At 50.9% G+C, this 20,098-nt stretch overlaps 1 protein-coding gene across 5 annotated transcripts in view; it reads right to left on the bottom strand.

Annotated features, from left to right (window-relative positions):
• Positions 1-16,251, bottom strand: part of NR5A2 (nuclear receptor subfamily 5 group A member 2) — a 139,041-nt gene extending 122,790 nt beyond the window's left edge. The window contains exons 1-3 of one of the 5 annotated variants that reach the window (XM_021064001.1): positions 15,927-16,181; positions 5,208-5,345; positions 1,217-1,335 (exon numbers count right to left, since the gene is read on the bottom strand). In XM_021064001.1, the coding sequence (XP_020919660.1) occupies positions 1,217-1,335; positions 5,208-5,345; positions 15,927-15,990 (321 nt within the window). In that variant the 5' untranslated portion in view covers positions 15,991-16,181. 5 annotated transcript variants of the gene reach the window in all.

Here is a 20,098-nt window from a genome sequence, read left to right as displayed (position 1 = left end):
CCTTCCGGTTTCAGATAAGGCGTTCATGGCCAGCTGTACTGTTTTTCAGGAGTCCGATACAAGTGGCAAACTACTGTCAAATACCAGTGGAAAAATAGAATAGCAAAACACCTCAGGGTTTTTTTTTTTTTTTTTTTTTTTTTTTTAAACACATGTCAACACGAGATAGTTAAAAGCAAAAGGATTTAAAAAATAAAATAGGAAGCAAAGCATTCACAATTCTATCAGAATACATTCAAGTTGGGGAAACTAAAAAAAACAAAAGGGGTGAAACTGATGGGGAAAAAGGCATGTATAGCAGAGAGTAGAATTTTAGCAAAGTGTATGCTTTCCTTATACCGCATGTGAAAAAAAAATCAAAATTAAATCTGTAGCTTTATAACCTAGTACTGGCTTGGACAGTGATTCTTTATATCTGTCCTACTGGCCACAAAGTGAAACTATCTTACTCTGTTATAGAGAAAGAAGAGACTTTCCTGGCAGTGGTTGAAGTAATTGTACTAAGTTCTTTACATTTAAAAATGTTGAAAAATAAAGAGTATCAAGTTCACTGGAAATATATGAAAAAGGTGTGAGATAAATTCTTAATGTTACATTGTTACTAATAATACATCTGACATTAAAATTTCTTGCCTTTAAGTAGGTCAGGTGATCCATTTATGAAAACTACGCTATTATAAACTTAAGCTCTGGTTTCTTATTCTTTCTGATATAAATCTCCCCCAAATCGTCAAAAATTATTTTTGGAGTAAATCAAGATGAAATCATGTGGCGGCGAACTTAGACTTTTATGTCTGAGGATAAAAAATGTTTAGCCACGTCGCACAGAATACTCTGAAGTTAAAATGTATTTGGGAAATACTTTGTCATGTTCCCTTTCCACAACAACGATGCTTTAAATATATATAAGTCAAGCAAAATCAATATTTTGGACTGTTAGAAGTCTTTCTACCGCTACATCACCTTACTACAATAAACTACTTTAAAGCCATGAGACTGGCAAAGTTTTCTAAACAGCATAAATTTTTGGGCCTTTTGAATTAAATCAGACAGACACATATTTCTAAGCATCATCTCCCTAAGACTAACTCCTTCCCTCTCTCATTTTTAATTGAGTCCACAAAAGACAGCCTACATTTTAACTTTAGGGTGTCATCCAATGGTTTCTTTTGGTTTTGAACATTATTATTTCTCAGGGAGCAACGGAGAAGCAAACCTTGCAGCTTTCACAGGTGAGGAGCCCATAGTGGTACCCAGACACTTTATCTCCACACACAGGACAGAGCTCTTCGAGATCTTCATCATAGGAGTAATTCACCATTTTAAACTGAGACACTGAAACGACAAGAGAAATGTATGCACATACACAGTTAATGTACTTGGTAGGTTTTAATCCTGCCCTAAAAAAAGCATTTTGGTGGGCACACATCACCAGGTCAAACGTGAACTAAGAAGGTTTCACTCAGGTGTACTGAGGACACCTATTTTTATACAAGGAAAGTAATCTTATGGCATTAAGGCACATGCTTTTTATAATTTTAAAATCATCCTCATTTCTTTTGTTAATTTTTTTAAGCGACCCCTGTCCAACACAAGTCTCCAAACTCTGCAGAGCAACAGCTCAGAAGAGAAACACGAACGGCATAAAGTAACAACTGAGAATTTCTTTTAGAGCTTCGTTATGTTAAGTTCCAAAATGTCCCCTTTGCCTAGAGCAGAGAAAGGACCAACCCCTTCATCCTCCCACTCGAAGTGACTTTGCCCAAAGTCCACCAAACGGTGAGGATGTATGGGGATCAAACACCAACAAGCCAACACTTGGCGGAAGAACGAAGCCCCAGAAACCTGCTTCTCAGCAGCCCCACTTGAACCCCAGCCTGTGCTCCCAGCCTTCAGATGGGTTAGATTCCGTTCTGTACTGATAGGGCTTTCATCTCCACACTTTGGAAACTCCTGTAAAAATAAAAAGGAAAGAGGGAGGGAACCCGGACGGAAAAAAAAAAAAAAGAAGAAGAAAAAGAAGGAAAGGAAAAGATACACACGAGGGTTTGGTTTCGTCGCAAAGTATTGAAGTCCTTTAATGAACTTCGCGTGTTTCCGATCATCACTGCAAAATAGAAACACCTCTGAGTTCACCCTGTTAAAAGTTAAACAGAAATCAGGCCGCGACCACGCAGGGATCAGGTAACCGCCTTCCTCAGGACCCTGCCCCGCGAAAGCGTCTTCGCAGCTCAAAGATGGAGAAACGGCACAAGAGGGGCAGAGGCCAGGAGGCTCAGATAATACCTGATCCGGTCCTTCCGTGAGACTCGGGCCACGCGGGTCGAGCCTCGCAGCGCGCGCGGCGGGGATGGATGGCGAGGGCAGGTCCGCGCAGCCCAGCCGTCGCCCAAACCCTCCGGGCACCTCTGGTGAAACCCGGGGGCGCACTCGCCGCTCGCCCCTCGCTCAACTTTGGGCTTTACACACAGGCGCACAAACGCCGAGTCAAGTTTGTTTTAAGTTAATCAGTGGCATTTGCAGGGGGCGGGGCGGGGGGGGGATGGGGAACCTAGGGCCAGGCAGAAGTTTCCTCTGAATTGTTTACCAAAAAGGAAAGGGTGAAAGAGCCCCCACCGCGTCCCCAAAGTACCCGAACACTCTGTCACCAGAGTGGCCTCCTTGCCAATGACTTATTTTAAAAATAAGATTTTTCTCTTTACGGATTCTGGGGGCCTCCGGAAAGCGCCGTCGGGGTGGGGGGTCACTTGCAGGCGGAGTGGAGCCAGTTCTCCGGGGACACAGACCCCTGGGCTAGGGGAATAAACCGGAGTGAGTTAGCCCGGGTCTGGGGAGGGGGGATCCCGGGAAAGGATGTTCCAGCAGAGGCAGGCGCTTGGGCTCCGCGGAAGAGAAATAAAGAGACGCAGAGCGCCGTCTTCCCAGAAGTGCCCGGAAAGGTCCACGCTTGCGTTTGGAAAACCCGGGGGTCTGGCCCAAGTTTGTTTATGGCCCCCGTCCCTCCAAAAGCTCATCACTGTAGTCTCGAGGCACAGTTTAGGGAAGGAAAAAAGTGCTTTCCCAAGCGTGTTCTTTTCTCCTTCCCCCTTCCTTCAACAAAGTAAACTCGCACCCGAGGGGCACGAAGGCAACGGTTTACAGGGAGCTTCGGGGACCCGACACCGAAAAGACGGGGACCCTCTTGGAAAATTCAATGACAGAGGCCGCTCTACGAGCCTGGGGCTTCTTCCAGAGGCGCCCAGGGGTCGTAACCCAAGTTATCGTTTGGAGAACCGAAGCCGTCGGAGCTAAGAAGTCCCGGTCTTGAGAAAGCTAGAGGGGACGGTGGGCCTTGGAAAGCTCAGGCCGCAGAGGCCCGCGGACAAGTTCCCCGAACTGTCCCGGAACCCGGTAGCGGGTCCTCTTTCTGCACACACCCCCCCCTCCCCCGGGTCGGACAGCAGCGCGCCCCCGGCTGAGACCAGAGCGAGGCTGGGAATGGGGTCCCGTCCCCAGGGGCTCCTCCCGGGCAGGAGGCCGCGTGGCGTGCAGAAAGCCGTGCCCGGGCGCTTCCCACGCGCTTTCGGCCCGAGGGCTGAGCAAGCGACCGGCAGCTTCCCGGAGCCCTGGGCACCAGGGAAAGCCAAACGTCTGCTTTGGGGCAGGAGGTCGGGTCCAGAACGGCCCTCTCGAGTTTAACAAATAAAATATTGCAATGGCATTTCCCTCCCATCTCCCCCCAAACCCTGATTCTTGCCTCCGCTACTTCCCGCTCCAGGTTCTCCCTCAGCTTCTCTTCCCGAGTTGCTCAGAAATGCGCGTGCAGGAAGAAGAAGCTGAAGCTTTCCCTTGGACCTAAGAATCTCGCCGGCCCCAAGGCGCCCAAAGGAATAGTCCTTCTCGGCAGCAGGCCGCGGAGACTCCCCGATGCGACCCCGCTTCTCCTACAACCCCGTTCACGGAATCCTTAGGTGGCAGAGGGAAAGCCTGTTTGCGCCAACCGGGTCCCTCGGCAGCCAGCTCAGGAGTGGAGACTCTGGGGCCTCGGCCCCAGGGGACTTGCGCGCCCTCCCTGGAGGCTTGCAGAGAGCCCAGGATCCGCGAGGGGTAAAAGACGCCAACGGCAGGACGCTCACCTTCCCGCCCCCCACTATTCCCAGCTCAGCGGGCCGACCTCAGGCCCCGGGCCCAGCACCGCCTCTCCCGCACCGCCGCGTGCACCAGCCCTGAACTCTGCTCTCCACGCCTCCCCGGCCCTTTCAAGTTCGCCCGAGGGGGACGGCAGGAAGCGTTCCGGGATCACAGGCCCGCCAGCCCGCACATCCTGCGCGCTGGCAGGGGCGAGGGTAGAAGAGCACCGGTGACTTTTCCTAGCATTGTTCCCTCCCCGGCCCAGAGCGACTGCGATAAACTTTTGAAGGGCTTCATTCCGCCAAATCTTGAGTCGCTTATTTTGGAATGCGGCGAAAGCACAGACTGCGGGATTTGCTTGTTTTTCCCTTTTGTTAGCAATCAAGAGCGGGGCGGGGGTGGGGGGTGGACACACAGAAGTCCTGTGTTGCCAGCGCTCAGACTGAAGAGGCAAGAAGCTAACCTGCAGCCCCCACCTCACTGACTCTGCAGTGCCCGACCGGAGGATGAGCTGGGGATATGGTGGATATTCTCCAGTTCTGCCTGCGGGTTATGAAGTTGTTCAAATTGGAGCCGCCTCCCAGTGCGCGCCCGGGCATTGGGGTGCCCACGTGCGTCCTAACACCGCTAAGCCAGCTCTCCCCGAGGCGCCTCTTTCTGCAATTGACTCTCCCAGGCAGAGTGTTCCTCCATTCAAAAGCACTGGTTCAAGTTCTCCCTGACTCCAAAGACTCAAAACCAGCTCGGATTTCCCTGAGCTATTCCATTTCTTAGAATGATCTTATTATTCTAAAGGATCTGTAGCCTGAGGCTGCCTTGCTCGGGCAGCCATAGAGCTCAAAGCCTGTCTTTTCTTAATTACAAGTGGCCAATTTGGCATTACTAGGAAAATCCCCTCCCCGCATTGTTCAAGAGCCATAAACTTTTATGCCTGCCCCCGGGGAGGGGGCCCGACGCCCGCGCGCCGCCCCGCAGCCCCGAGGCGGCGAGCGCCCGGCGGCCGGTCCAACGCCCGCGCAGGGCGGGCGGCTGCAGCCCGCGGGGCGAGCCCGAGGCGAGGTAGCCGCGAGAGCCGAGCGCCGCGAGCGCCTCCTTACCTTGCATGTTTTCCGGCATCTGCCCCTGTTCCCCATGCGACCGAGCCAGTCCCAGGGCTTCCGTCTCCACTTTGGGCAGCATGACAAGGCGGCCGCGGGCGGGGGTAGGGGGTCCGAGTCGGTCCGGAAGCCCAGCACCTGGACACGGGCAGCACAGATTCAACTCCGGCGGAAAGGACGAGGGGGCAGCCGGGTAGTTGCTCCTTCGCCCTCTGGCAGGAGCGCGCCTCCGCCGCCTCCGGGGCTGCCGTCAAGACCCCGGAGCCCCGTCCAGGCTCGCAGCTCCCGAGCGCCCGCAAGCTGCCGGGAAGAGGGAGCGGGCTGCGAGCTAACACTGCGTCCGGGCGCCCCTGTCCGTCTCGGCAAGGGCGCAGCGGCCCGGGGCGCGGGTGCGCGTACGGCCGAGCTCCGGGCGCGCAGCGGAGACGGCGGCGGAGCTCTGGCTGCTGCTGCCGCCACCGTTGTGCCGCTGCCGCTGCTCCCGGACGGCTCGGCTCCGGCGACCCCCGCCCCTCCCTCTGCCGCCCTCGGCTCGGGATCCGCAGGGTCCCTCGCGCGCGCCTTCTCTGGCCTCACTCTCCTCTCCTCTCCGCCCCTTCCTCGACTCTGCTTCCCTCTCGCTCACTGTCAGGCGTGGAGTTAAGAAGTTCCAGCCTCCCTCCTGCTGCCTCAGCTACTCCCGCCAGTCGGAGAGCAGTCCTCTCCGGCCCCGAGGATGACGAGGCTGGGAAGGAAAGGGGGAGGAAGAGGAGGAGAAGGGAGGTAAGTAGGACCGGGGTAGGGGGAAGGCAGGGATGAGGGGTGATGACAGTGAATGGGGGACGCGGGTTCCGGACTCGGGTCGGACACCAGGCGCCAGCCAATGAGGACGAGGTTCAGGCGCCGGCCCCCTCGCCTGCCCCAACCTCTTCACCCCGCTTCACCTCGCTTCACCCCCTCCCACCCCACCCTGGCCTGGGGCGGGGGATGTGAACGCGGCGGGTCTTACAGCGGGTGAGAGGCGACCTCTGTCTGAGCGCGGCGGCCAAGGAGAAGCTCGGGCGGAGGTTTCCGCGCCAAGGGGAGGCCAGGAGGGATGCGGGTGGGAGTGCGGGGGCAGGGGTGCTCCCCGGTGGGCGTCTGCCCGCGCGGAGGGGTGCTGCAGCAGTTAAACACACATTTAAACAACCTAGAAGAGCAAAGTGGAGCTGGCCTGCTCTCCAGGGCCTCCTGGCTTCATTCCCCTGGGCACTCAGTCCGCGGGCCCCCGGGAGCCGAGAGGCCGAGCGTCGCGGCTCACCTGCTCGCCGAGAGGACACCTCTGTGGCCGAGAGTTCACTCGCTTGCCAGGAATCTGAACAGCCATCCCCGTTTCCCCATTCTCCCCCAGTTCCTTCGCTCCCTTAGAAAACGCCACCTCCCTCCTTCAGCCCAAGATTATCTCGGCGGCAGACTTCCTAAATTGTAGTGAACTGCGTTTCCATATAGAATGCAAAGAAGCCTGGCCTTTCCTTTTCCCTTCTGCTGTCTCTTGGGTGGGACGATCCGCACGAGGCCAGAGGCCCAGCACTTTAAAAAAGTTTTAAAGAACCATCTGTTATGCAAGCTCTTCCACCACCAGCCCAGCCCCATCTTCAAAGTTTTCAGATCTCATCCCAACCAGATGAAAACATTTTTTCCCCCCCAGCCTCCTTACTGCATGTGAAATGCCTCCTATTCGGTGTCTGCTGGGAGACCGGGTAATTATCAGAGTCCACCCACAAGGGGGTGAATTTGAATCTCAAAAGGTCTGAATGTATTCAATATGAATGGCAGACATCACACATTCAAACTGCCCAGTCCAGTATTTGATGAATTGATTAATACGCCACTCATTGCCTTGCATAATCTACACTTTTCTAGGAAATGGATCATGCCCTCTCTCAACTGATTGGACCTTTTCCTCTTTAACGTACAGTATTCAGAATCTAAGTTATTTACATTTCCATTTTAGTAGCATCTGCAGCTTTCCTGAAAACATTTAAACGTGGTGGGAGGGCTGCCCATTAGTTTGTAAATAAGAGTAGGCTTAAGTTGCCAAAATTAGTGACCTTTGAGATGTTCAGATGTTGGTGGCAGTAGCGTGCAACACTGTCCGTCCACTTTCAGTATTAGGTTCTTTAAAGTATCATGAATTAAGTTCAGAAAAGAAGTCAAGTCTCAGGGCTCAAATCAATGCTTGTAGCACTTTGCTTGTGGATTCAGGTGAACTTTGAGAATCGGTTTATTGCTAAGCCTTAAGAACCAACGCTACCCGCAGCAATCAAAGAGCTTGTGGGGACACTTGCTACAGGGCCTTCCCAACACCCACTGCCTGGCAGCTCTGGGGGGCTGCCCTCAGTGTGGAAGGGAAGGCCCTCTGGTCTGTGCAGCCGGAGGAAGAGGTTAGGAGATGAAGAAGACCGAGGGTCTGGCAGGACCACTTCATTGTAGTGTGGTGGAAATCTTTGCCTGCACTTGAGGTGGAGCCTGATCTGGCCTGGGGCACACTTTGTGGTCACATATCATCAGCCTAGCCTCAACCCCAGAAGGGAACCTGTTCAGGCCACACTGGTGTCTCTACAGTCTAGGCCGGTCTGCCTTCCGTTCACACCCCCAAAGACCTGGAGTGACGGTGACAAAGGGCCAGCTGGCATCCATTTGTCTCTTCACAAAAGACCGCAATGGGGGGAGAATAGGGGCTGGGGTCAAGGTTTTTTAACAATCTGCCCTTAAAAGAATCCACGTTGTATCTCGGAGAGAAGGTCCAAGGCTTTTCGCCTTGCTTTGATGTTCTGGTCCAGGCTGACTGCCCTGTGTCCTCGGCTGCGAAGCGTAGGAGGTCTCCAGCAGACAGAACCCTCTTCTGAGACTCAAAGGGAACCCTAAACCCTCAGTGCCTGTGGCCTCCAGTTCCCGGAGTGGAAGAGCTTCCTGGGGACAGATCCTCTCAGGGGACGTCGAAACCCCACCTGCGGTGGAGGAGGTGGGAAATCTCCCGCGGGAGAATCGAGGGTGCCACCCCTTTAGATGAGAAGCTCCGCGGGGGTTTTAGAGGAGCAGATGCAGTAGGTGGGGCAGCGGTACCCGGCTGGCTTCCGACCCGCACCCTCCTTACCGCCCTCAAGTGCACCTTTCCTCCACCTTCGATCCCAACACTCACTCTGGTTCTGTGACCCCTCATTCCTGCTGGGCCGGGGTCCCCTACTGGAGCCGGGGACCCGCTTGCCCTGTGACCTGGGACCGGCCTGGGCGTCCCTCTAGAAAGGGCACCTGGGGAAGGAAGTGCCCAGCCCGCCAAAGGAGCCGGGTTGGTTACCTGGCAATGGGTCTAGGTAGCAGAGGCCACAGCGCGAGGCGGGAGGGCTACGCCGACGACTGGAGGAGTGGCTGAAGAGACGGGGATGGGGGGATCAGGGCCGGTGTGGTCTAAATGTCGAAGCTGGCGGTGGTCTGCACGCATCGAAAGATACACCCACCGCCTCGGAATGATAAAGCCCCCAGCAGGCGGGCCGACGCCTCCCACCCTCCGCCCGGGACGTCGCGTGTACCACCTCTTACAGGAAGCGCACTTGGAATCCACCCTGGCTGTGGGACATTTAACTGGTGGGGACGGGAGACCGGGACTCGGGAGGCCGCGTGAGACGGCTCGGGCTTCAGCCGTGAGCATCCTCGGTTTACTCCCTGCACCCCTGCCAACTCCTAGCAAACTTCGCTCCCCTTTCCCCCCACTTCCCGCAAGCCTCCACCTTTTGTGCTGCGGGGCTGGTCTCCAGGCTCGTCCTTCCCGCTTCTGACTTTGTCTTAAAGCGTTGATTGACGGTTGCAATTACACAAGATGATGGCTCGGGGAGGCTCCCGCAGCCTTGATGAGCCCGAGAAGCGCAGTCCTGGCATATTTTATCCAGGCTCAGCGTCACGGGGCCGTGCGCCCCATCCACCCGCGAGCAGGGGTGGAGGGGGGTCTCGCGCTACCCGCCCCCCACCATGAAGTGACTGCCTGACTCTCCCGCTTCCCCCTTCCTACCGCTCCGCGCCGCGCTCCCGAGCGCGCGCCGGGCACAGCCTGCCCTTGACCTGACCTGAGAAGGGGCGGTCGGCCCCGCGCGCTTCCCGCTTGCAACCTGCAAAAGCGCAAATTGTCAAGATTTTCGCAACACGCTCAAGTTTCCTAGGCTCGGCAAACACAGGTATCCAGAAGAACTGCGTGGAAGACCCGCGCCTCCCGCGAGCCCAGGTGGGAGAAGGGTCTCAGAACCCACCTGACCTCGCAGGAAACTTCCAAATCTACAAACTTCCAAATAAACCATTTCCAACGCCTCCTCCTTTTTTGGTGCTTTCCAGAAACCAGAATGCTTGTCTCGTAGCACGTGTCTACTACTCAGCCTCAGAAGAAATCTGGATTTTTTTTTTTTTCCCCTCCAGAAAGTCTCCACTACCAGGCTGGGATAGCCCGGGGCAGGAGGAAGAGAAGCAAGTTGATCTGGGAAAGAGAAGAGGATTTATCCGTCTCCTGCAGCTCAGGCGCTGCCTAATTTTTCGCCCCCTCTCACTAGAAAAGCCCAGTGGAAGCACTTTTGCCCTCCTCTGAGCCTTTAGCAAGAACTCCAGAATTCTGATCCAGAGCTCCAGGGGCTGGACTATCTGTCCCTGCCTCCAGGCGCCCCATCCCCACGTTCGAAGCACTTTGGTTGTTTTTTTTTTTAAAGGGGGGGGGAAGGGTTAAACTTCAGTGAAGACAAATTGCCAAAGAGCATCGAACTGGCCCAAGCTTTCAGAAAATAAACTTGAATAGGTGAGAAGCTGTGTCAGGTTAAAAAAAAAAAAAAATCCCTTTCTGCTGCCTGCCACTGCTTCTGACGTCAACAACGCAGGAGGTAAAGCTCCGGCCAGTTCAGAAGTTCTACCCCTGGAAAGACTGCCTGTTAGAGGTGGCCCTCCAGTGACAACTGATTCACGGTCACTATGGGAGTATCTTTATCGTGGCTCGGTCTTTACCCACAAGGAAGCCGCAAGGTGCTGCAATTATCTGGGTAATCCAGGCTTCCCCACCCCCTCCCCCAAACAAACTCCCATCCCTGCCCTGAAGGAAAGGGGAGGGTTTGGGAGTGTTGGATTATCGGAATCTGCATCTCTCGGTAATAACTCTTCCAGGCAGACCTTCTGAACTTCATTTTCTTTGCCACCTTGGTAGAGCAGGCGCCCTTCGAGGTGAACCGGGCAATCCGGTCTTGAGAAAGGAGCTAGCTGGGATGTCACCTAGGGTAGGTGGTCCAGTCTAACCTATCTCTTCCTTCTCTGTAATGCAAATAAAGATGAGAGTCAGCTTCAGCTCCAAACTGGAGCCTCCACTCTCGGAACCACCCCTGTCCGTTCTCGACACAAACCAGAACACTGAGTGACTGTTCTCGAGGACGATGCTGGTGCCAGAGGGCCACCCAGCCCTTATGGCAACCAGCTGAACCCTGCCATGGTGCCTCCACTCCCCGCACCCCTTTCCGGACCGCGGACTCAGTTCTTAGCTCTGATCGATTCTAGGCTGACATTCCACTGAATCTGGCCAGACTGGAAGCTTCCTGGAGGAAGGGGCAACGCGCCACCCAGCTTCTGAATTCCCCCTGCCGCCGTGCGGGGAGGGAAGCTCGGGAGACGCTCACCTTAGGGGAGCCCTCTTAAGGTCAAAGGGTGCCAGACCCGCAGAGCTGCGGGAGTCCAGCGACTTGGGTCCCTCTCCGACAGCAAAGAAAGTGGGGATTTGGAAAGGGGGCTCGTGGTGCTACTATCCCTTGGGTGGGGGGCGGGGTTGCCGCGCTGGTGTAGGGAGAGCGTTAGGGTCCCCCGAGAGCCGCGGATGGCGCGATTCGAAGGGGGTCCCTCCTTTTCCAACTTTGAAGACAACTTTTGTGGTTACGAGATGGTGGCCTGAGTGCGCCGAGTCTTGGGGCGAATTCTTTGGCTGGCTCCCAGGGGGGTTCTCGTCTGGAACCTGTGGGACGTTGCTTCGGGGACCTGGGGGCGGTTGCGACCGGTGGTTTTCTTTGCAATCCTCTGGGGACCAACGGAGGAGGCGGAGCTTTAGGGCACGGAGGCTGCAGATCCGGAGCTAGAATCTGCATTTTACGGTGAAAAAAACGGTAGCGCCGGGCGTGGGACCAGCCTCTCACTGCGGGAGACACACCCGGCTTTGTCAAAAGTGCTTAAAAAGGGCGGGGGCGGGGGTGGTGGTACTTCAATTCTCTTTCCTCTCCACCCCACCCCCCCACCCCCGAGAACACATTTGCTTGTTTCTTAGGAATAAAATGTCCTCTCTGAACACAGTCACTCTTTTGGAGCGACTCCCCTGCCCTGCTCCTGCCCACAGACTCTGTAACCAGCAGACGCTCTGAATTTCCTTTTCATCCACTCAGCCCTGAGAGTTGCCACCGCAAGGGACAGAACTGCAAGCTAAGCGTCAAGCTCCAGAGATCCTTTCAGGAAATTCCGGAGGCTGAGACCAGAAGTGCCTTCCCACCCGTCTCTGCCCGCCGGGCTCTAGATGCTGGCTCCGCCCCCACCCTATGCCACGCCCCAGCCACCCAGCTAAATTCTTTGGGGTTCTAAATCTGATTTCCGCTGTGGATTGAAGAGGAAGACAGCCATTTACAAAGGTCTTTCTTTAGCCCCCAAAGCCTCTTGGAAGACAGTCTGAGGAGACCAATATTGTTTTCAATCCTAAATTCATACCAACGAGGGCAAACAGATCCTACCTCGAGGAAACAGCATGGATTTCAGAATCAGACCCATGGATTTCATCTACAGACCCCTCCTCTGATAAACTTGAGTGATCTTGGGGAAAACACTTAACATTTGTGAGTCCTTTTTTTTTTTTTCATCAGTAAAATAAGGTGATTTAAATCGTTTTCTCTTTCTCCTACCTTCATCGGAGTGATCTTTCTGTAAGGAAAATCACTAGGAAGAGAATCACTAGCTATTCTAAGGACTATTACACATAGATCCTTCAGGGGGTAGGTTCTCCCCACCCCCACAGTGTTTGACACAGTCCTCAGACGCAATCACCTTACCCCTAGATGCTCAGCGTCTTTGCAGTTTAAAAGTTAAGCCTGTCTTTTCTTACTTATCACACAACACCTGACAGCGCTTGCTTAAAGACTGAGAAAGAGGCAGCCTTTATGAATTCCTCTGGTCAAGGTCAGCCCACATGGTTCCTCCAGGCTCAGTCTCTCATACTCACACTGATTATATTTCAACCCTTCCCCTGGCCCTCTCTGGAACACACTGCCCTCCAAATTCCCTCAGAGAAGTTGTTGTTCCCATAAGGGGGACTGTGAGGAAGCAGATTTATCCTGAGGTAGTTTCTGGACTTGGGGAGCAAGATATCTGAGGCTTGTCCTGCATCCCAGGAGGTGTTTGGGGAGGTTAGACACTCCCCCCCGTCGTGGGGGGGGGGTACTGTCCCAGATCCATCTCTAGTTCAGCTCAAGTTCAAGGCTGAATCCAAGATAACCCTACACGTTGTGTCTGGGGGGAGGGGTCGAGTAAAGGAAAAAAAGCATCACCAAGCCTCCATTCTCCCTTCTAACACACATCTTTCCTGGTTTCCTGGTTTATTAAAAGAAGCATTAAAGAAGTCCTTTAAGTCTCATGAGCACTTGAGGACCCAGGCCATCCAAGGGCATCAGGAAGCACTGTTGAAGGTGGGCAGGGAAGAAGAAGAGGCACTAGGGCTTAGCTTTCTGGAGGGAACGGGGTGCCTGGACCCAGCAGTGAAAGTCAGAGCATGGGCTTTGGTGACCGGTGTTCTCAATTGCACTGCAAATAAAGCTGCCTGGAGCTTGGGGGGACATAACAGGCTACCTCCCTTTCCACTGTATGACTTCTACTTCCAGAGAGCCTTAAGGGCACAGAGCTTACTTGAGGTTATCACTGAAATAAAATCAGGCTCCAAGAGGGCTAAGGGGGCCAGAATAGCAATATTTCTATCTCGGTTTCAGCATAGCGTTTGCACTGAGCATTACATCTCCATTATATTGATAGATCATACTCTCCAAAAGTGCGCCTAATCCGAAGAATTCCGTAAATTTAATACAAATCAAAGCATCATGTCAACCACATTGCTGGGGGGTGGGGGTGTCAGTAAAAACTCATTACAGGGTATGCTTCCTACCACACAAATCTGCCTTTTTTTTTTTTTTTTGCTAATATAGATAAGTCTTTTTCTCTCTCAAATTAGTATTGCGTATCAATCATTCAGTAAAATCACCCCATTTGTGAAAGAAAAAAAGCTCAAGCCAGAAACTAAGAATCTGGACAGCATCCCAGAACTGGTTAACTTTGGAAACAATCTGGTTATAATCCAAGACTGTGCCATTACACCACACGGATAACCTTGCAGGCAGGCAGAAGGAACAGCAGCATCTGATTTTTCTGCTTTTCTAGATGAGCACAGATGTGTAGACACAATTTGCATGTAACCATCAATGGGCAGAGAAGAACAATGTCATTTGCAGGGAGGACCCAGAGACCGTTTTTTAGATAGAGGCACTTTTCCCAAGAGAACACAATTGAATTTTGTAGGATTCAGTCCATATATACATACATTGGGCTCTCTTTGGGGGACCTCTCCTTGCTCCACCCCAGTGTGAAATTGGCTGTCTCAAAGCCACAGGGACCACAGATACTCAGACACTGGGCTGCAAGACTGAGAGCTTCTCAGTGGGCCTGCTGTGGGGAGGAGGTCAGACCCCCATCCAACAGGCAATCGGCCTCAGGGATCCAGCTATTCTGTCTGATGGCTCCACTGTCCCCTCTGCGTGAATCACTAGCCAAGAACCCTGGGAATGGCCCTCAGCACTCCCAGGAGGCTACTCTGTGGCACAGATGGACCCTCAGTGCCAGCAGCCCCCTCCAGGCGTCTAAGATGTTCCGTAGAGGGACACCTCCCAACCACCTGTGGGGCTGCAATGCTCGGGGACGGGGAGAGGGAGGCGCTTGGGCCGGGACGGGGCGGTGGCTGCGAATGAGATCCGGGAAGAGGTCTGTTCTGACCGGAAAATGGACTGGAATTTTGTCACCCGGGGATCTGGCGCCTGGAAGTGCCTGCACACGTTTCTGGGCTTGGGGGTGGGCTCGCGGAGGCCCTGGGCTCCTCCTTCCGGATCTTCTAGAGGCTCAGCCCTGAGCGGTCCCTCTGGGGCTAGAGGGGCGCCCCTCCCACTGCCGGCGCTCGGGACCCAGCGGACCCCAGACTTGCAGGTGCTTTGGCTTCCAGCCCCCGCGGAGCCCGCGGGGTGTGAGGGCCGGTAAAAATACGCTTGTTCTGCGGTAGTGGAGAGCCTCCCACCGCCTCCCCCTCATTCATTCACCCCCGGGGCCTGTGCCATGCCGTGGGGGTCCACGTGAGAGGTCTCAGGATCCCCTCGCTCAGAATTCGCATCTGCTAGCAGGTGCGTCTCCGAGCGCGCCCTCGCCGCGCGCCCCCGCAGCCCCAGCCCGAGCGCGCCCTCGACGCGCGCCGCCGACACCAGCCAAGAGGTCTCGCCGTGTGGCAGCGGCCAGAAGGGCCCCTTCGCCAGGGCACCCGAGCGGTTTCACCCCGGGCGAAGATTTGAAACTGTTTTTTGTGTTCTCTTCCAGTTCCTTTCTCTGCTCACATTTTCTTTTTATCTGCAGAGTGATTGATTCTCTGTTGCGCTCTGCTCGCCTTCCTCTTGTTTTCTTTCTCATAAGTACAGAACATTTTTTTTTGGTAACCATTTCCTCAATTGATATACTTTAGGGTGTAGTTGGCCCATAAAAAGGCAATCACTACATTCAGTGGAGTCAGCTGGTTATCAAGCGAGAAAGAGGAAAAGCCCAAGCCTTGATTTTTTCCTTCTTGTCCCTGCGGATGACAGGCCTCTGCGAATTACAGGGAAATTCCAGGTCGAAAGAAAAGACTGCAAGAAATGACTTAGGTCCTTCCAAAACTAGTGGAAAGGAATAAGGGCAAGATTTCCAACCGATTCAAAATTATAGACCCCTGGGAATCACTTCTCTTTAGTCCTTTAGTTTCAGGGTTCATTGAAGGTATTTCATGCTGTAACATTAATATTTGTGATGCCATTACTTATTCTTGTAAAAAATGAAAATGAGCTTTATTTACTTACTCTGTTTATGAAAAGAAGGGCATGCTTATTGTTTTGAAAAACAGGCAGTAACCCTTAATTTTTAATCCTTCACTAATGATGGTGTGATTTGGGGGGGGGCATGAAAAACGGAAGTTTTCTATAGTATCTCTAATGAATGAGACATACTGTGGTGTGGCTTGAAATTCCACAAATACATGAAGGCATTTGTTAAAGTTTGAGCAATCATGGTTCCATATGGTTAACTTGTTTCAAGTTGCTCAAATTTTAGCTTATTATTTCTCACTTAAAGTTATCAGAAAATATTAGGGATGAAATGGATATATTCAACATTTTGTTTCCTAGCTGTTATACACTGATAGAATGCTATCCAAAAGCAGTGGAGATAATGAATAATATTTGAAGTACTCATATGCCTTTTTTGGACTTTAAAAAAAGATAAAATGTGTGATATATACATGGAACTTACGTGCTTTTAATAAACACACTTGGAAAGGCAGTGACTTAGAAAAGCAAATACATCAATGCGATTAAATTACATGTATTAGTGCAGTAGCAGGATAATAAACAGATGATAAATAGAGCAACTCCTACTTACCAATAGGTGTAAGTCCGGGCTTTAGAGATTCTTGTAAACCTCCAGTATCCGAATTAGAAGACATTCTTAGTGAAATTATAAGCAGTCCTTTGGCTTAAAGTAGAAACCATTGGCGTAAGAAAAAGTGCAGCTTGTCAAATTTCATAGCCTTGGGGAAGACACATCAGACTACAGTAATGTAATCCTTAGTGAAAGTTAAGAAAAGGCAAAAAAAAAAAAAAAAAAAAAAAATCCAAGAATCCAGAAAGTTACGAGCAAGTCTTTCCCTGGACTCTGTACTTTTTCCAGCATTAGTGACCTGCTGTAAACCATCTATCCAGTTTCATGATGGTTTCTAATCAGAGGAATGGAAACTTTTGATAGGCTTGGACTCATCACGTGACTCTATGCAGGTTGATAAGAGGACCCTGTTATAAAGTGACAGCAAAAGAGATAAGAACTCTTGGCAGATAATGGCAAAGAAATGATTAACTCCGAGGTGGAGAGGTGCCTTGCAGCTCAGAGAGGGGAGAGTTGTAAAACTGACGGGTCAGAAGATCATTCTTAGTGGGTAAAACTCCAAACCAGCTTAAATCCACTAACCAAACTTCGGCTTGTGACATACCCCCTTGATGTCATCACCTCTTTGCACAGAGGACGACAGACGTAGCTCTTCTGACCTCTGTAAATATATTTTAGATGATAACGTTGGAAGATATTAATTCTTGAAGTGATGACTAGGGATATGATTGACACTTGGAAGCACTGCAGGTAGCATTTCCAAGCTGGTGCTCATCTCTAGATTCGTGTTTGGTCAACCAACTTTTTTTTTTTTTCTTTCTATCATGCCTCTTCATTAGCTGAGGCGTTAACCTTAGCTTGTGTGTACCTTGGTCAGTTGATTAAAAGGGCAGCCTATCTCTTTACCCCCAGTAAAGTAAAACTTATACTTTGAGGTTAATGCTGGTGAAAGGATGACTATGTAATACATTTTTCTTTTTCTTTCTTCTTCCTTTTTTTTTTTTTTTTTTAGGGCCATGCTTGCAGTGTACGGAGTGTTCCAGGCTAGGGGTGGAATTGGAGCTGCAGCTGCCAGCCTACACCACAGCCACAGCCACTCAGGATCTGAGCCTCGTCTGCGACCTAACATCACAGATCCTTAACCTACTGAGCGAGGGCAGGGATCGTAACTGCGTCTTCATGGATACTAGTCAGATTTGTTTCCACTGAGCCAGGACAGGAACTCCACGTTTTTCATGATTTAAAAATTGTCATTCTTTCCTTGAATCCATGGAAAAAAAATCTGGATCACTCTTTATCATGAAAGAACTCTCACTCAAATGATTCAGTGTTGTTTTAAGCTCTTGCGGAATATCCTGTTGTACCTGAAAGTCATAAAACCTGGATTCTTAGAGCAGTACATGTCTTTTTTATTGTGTTTTTTGTTTGTTTGTTTTGGCCATGCTCACAGCATGCAGAGGTTCCTGGGCCAAGGATCAAACCTGTGCCGCTGCAGAAACAGAGCCACAGCAGTAACAACACCCGATCCTTCACCTGCTGAGCCCCAAGGGATCACCGATATATGTCTTTTCATATGCCGAGGGTGTGGCCCTAGAAAAGACATGGGATGACTATGATCACCCACGTCAGTTCTTGTTATTTTTTGTTTTGTTTTGTCTTTTTGCTTTTTCTAGGGCCGCTTCCCTCGGCATATGGAGGTTCCCAGGCTAGAGGTACAATCGGAGCTGTAGCCGCCAGCCTACTCCAGAGCCACAGCAACGTGGGATCCAAGCCGCGTCTGCAACCTACACCACAGCTCACGGCAACGCCGGCTCCTTAACCCACTGAGCAAAGCCAGGGATCGAACCCGCAACCTCATGGTTCCTAGTTGGATTTGTTAACCACTGAGCCACGATAGGAACTCCAGTTCTCGTTATTTTTTAAACAATCAAATGATAACATGGTACAATACCAGAAATGTACCTATGCATATGTCAAAGGACATAGACCCTGCAAAGCCGCTATTCTCTTAAAAACTATTAGGACTCCAAAAGATTTTCGATTATGTGAATTCTATCTATTAGGATTTATTGCATTCGAGATTAAAATTGAGAAAGTAAAAAAATATTATAAATACAGTAATTTATTGTTGTTAAACTATATTACTATAAATAACACATTTAAAATCCAAAATAGCTATTTTCTAACAAAAAAAAAATCCGTAAAATGTGGCCTTTTCAGCAGACTTTTTATTTAGTTATTTTTTATGGCCTCATCCCCAGCATATGGAAGTTCTCAGGCTGGGGATTAAACCTGCGTCTCTGAAGTCAGATTCTTAACCCACTGTACCACAGCAGGAACTCTGGAAATCTTTTTTTAATTTTTATTTTAGTTTTTATTTATTTTTTCGCCTTTTTAGGGCCATACCCACAGCATATGGAGATGCCCAGGCTAGGGGTCGAATCAGAGCTATTGCTGCTACCCTATGCCAGAGACACAGCAACACCAGATCTGAGCCACATCTGTAACCTACACCACAGCTCATGGCAACGCTGGATCCTTAACCCACTGAGCGAGGCCAGGGATTGAACCTGGGTCCTCATGGATGCCAGTCAGAGTTGCTAACCGCTAAGCCATGAAGGGAATTCCCTGAAACTCTTTAGATAGTAGGACTTGGTTTTGTGAGGGGCGGTGCCTCTCTTTCTCTGTCTCTCTCTATCTCACCCTGTCTTTCTCTCTCTCTATATATATTTATATTCCCTTAATGAACACATTCCAGCCTAATTAGATCAGTTGTTTAAGTGAAAATGTTCATAAGGCTAAAGTCCAAGTTTTATTTTCTATGGAAAAAAGTTTCCTTTTTAAAATCTTTTTATTTTATGACACATGGAAGTTCCCAGGCCAGGCACTGAATCTGAGCCACAGTTGCGACCTCCTCGGCAACACGGGATCCTTTAACCCATGATGTGGGGCAAGGGATCACACCCGAGCTTCTGCAGCCACCTGAGAAGCTGCTGTCGGGCTCTTAAAGCACTGTGCCACAGCAGGAACTCCCAAAAAGTTTTATAAATGGAAACACAGTTTGCAGGATCTAGCTAACGCAGACTTGGGCCAGAATTAGGAAGAGATCCGTATGATACAATTACTATGTGGTTAATAAAGCAAAGGGACCTTTTTTGAAAATCTTGCTTGGATGAAGATACTGGGTCAGTTGGAATATAAATGTAGGACACTAGCTAATTTCAATGTTAAATTTTAATTTTATTTTATTCCTTTATGTTTCTGGAAGCGAGTCTTGATCAATCAGGGGCTAAAGCCCATGTACACACATTTTTGAGCCTTTATGTGCTTTTAAACAATACTAACATTGATGCTTCTTTTATTTACTTTTTTTTTTTTTTTTGGCAGTGTCCATGGCAAGCCTAAGTTCCCCGGGTTAGGGATTGAACCCACGCCAAAGCATTGACATACTGGATCCTTAACTGCTAGGCCACCGGGGAACTCCTGACGTGCCTTTAAATTAGTAAACGCGGTTCGTGTGTGTGTCTACAGATCACTTATAACTCCATCCATGGATATTGGTTGTAACATCATTTCAGACGTCATGTAAGAGATTAAACAGTCATTGCCTCAAGAGTCACGAATTTATGGTCCCTCTTATTTTCTTTGTTGTTTACTCTGATTACTGTTATGTTTTCATTTCTCCTCTGGCCTCCACTTATTTCAGTTGAAATGTTGGAATACCACATCAGGAACGTCAGGTGCTCTGTGGAGAGACCAGATAGAAGAGAAGTGAGACTAAAGAAAGGCCTTCAAGAGTTCCTGCTGTGGCGCAGTGGTTAACGAACCTGACTAGGAACCATGAGGTTGCTGGTTCGATCCTTGGGCTTGCTCAGTGGGTTAAGGATCCAGCATTGCCGTGAGCTGTAGTGTAGGTTGCAGACTCTGCTCGGATCCCACGTTGCTGTGGCTCTGGCGTAGGCTGGCGGCTACGGCTTCAATTCAACCCCTCCCCTGGAAACCTCCATATGCCGAGGGAGCGGACCTAGAAAAGAAAAACAGAAAACAAACAAACAAACAAAAAAAGAAAGGCCTTCAGCATCTTCCCTCTCTGCTACCTTTTAGCTGTGCTGCTGGCTCTGAGCCCCACCTGATGTACGTGTTCTCTCTGTTTTCCGGTTTGGGTGGCATGG

The sequence above is a fragment of the Sus scrofa genome, chromosome 10 (assembly GCF_000003025.6).
Source record: "Sus scrofa isolate TJ Tabasco breed Duroc chromosome 10, Sscrofa11.1, whole genome shotgun sequence".
In the NCBI taxonomy this organism is placed as follows: domain Eukaryota; kingdom Metazoa; phylum Chordata; class Mammalia; order Artiodactyla; family Suidae; genus Sus; species Sus scrofa.
This window is presented reverse-complemented; position numbering and strand designations above follow the sequence as displayed.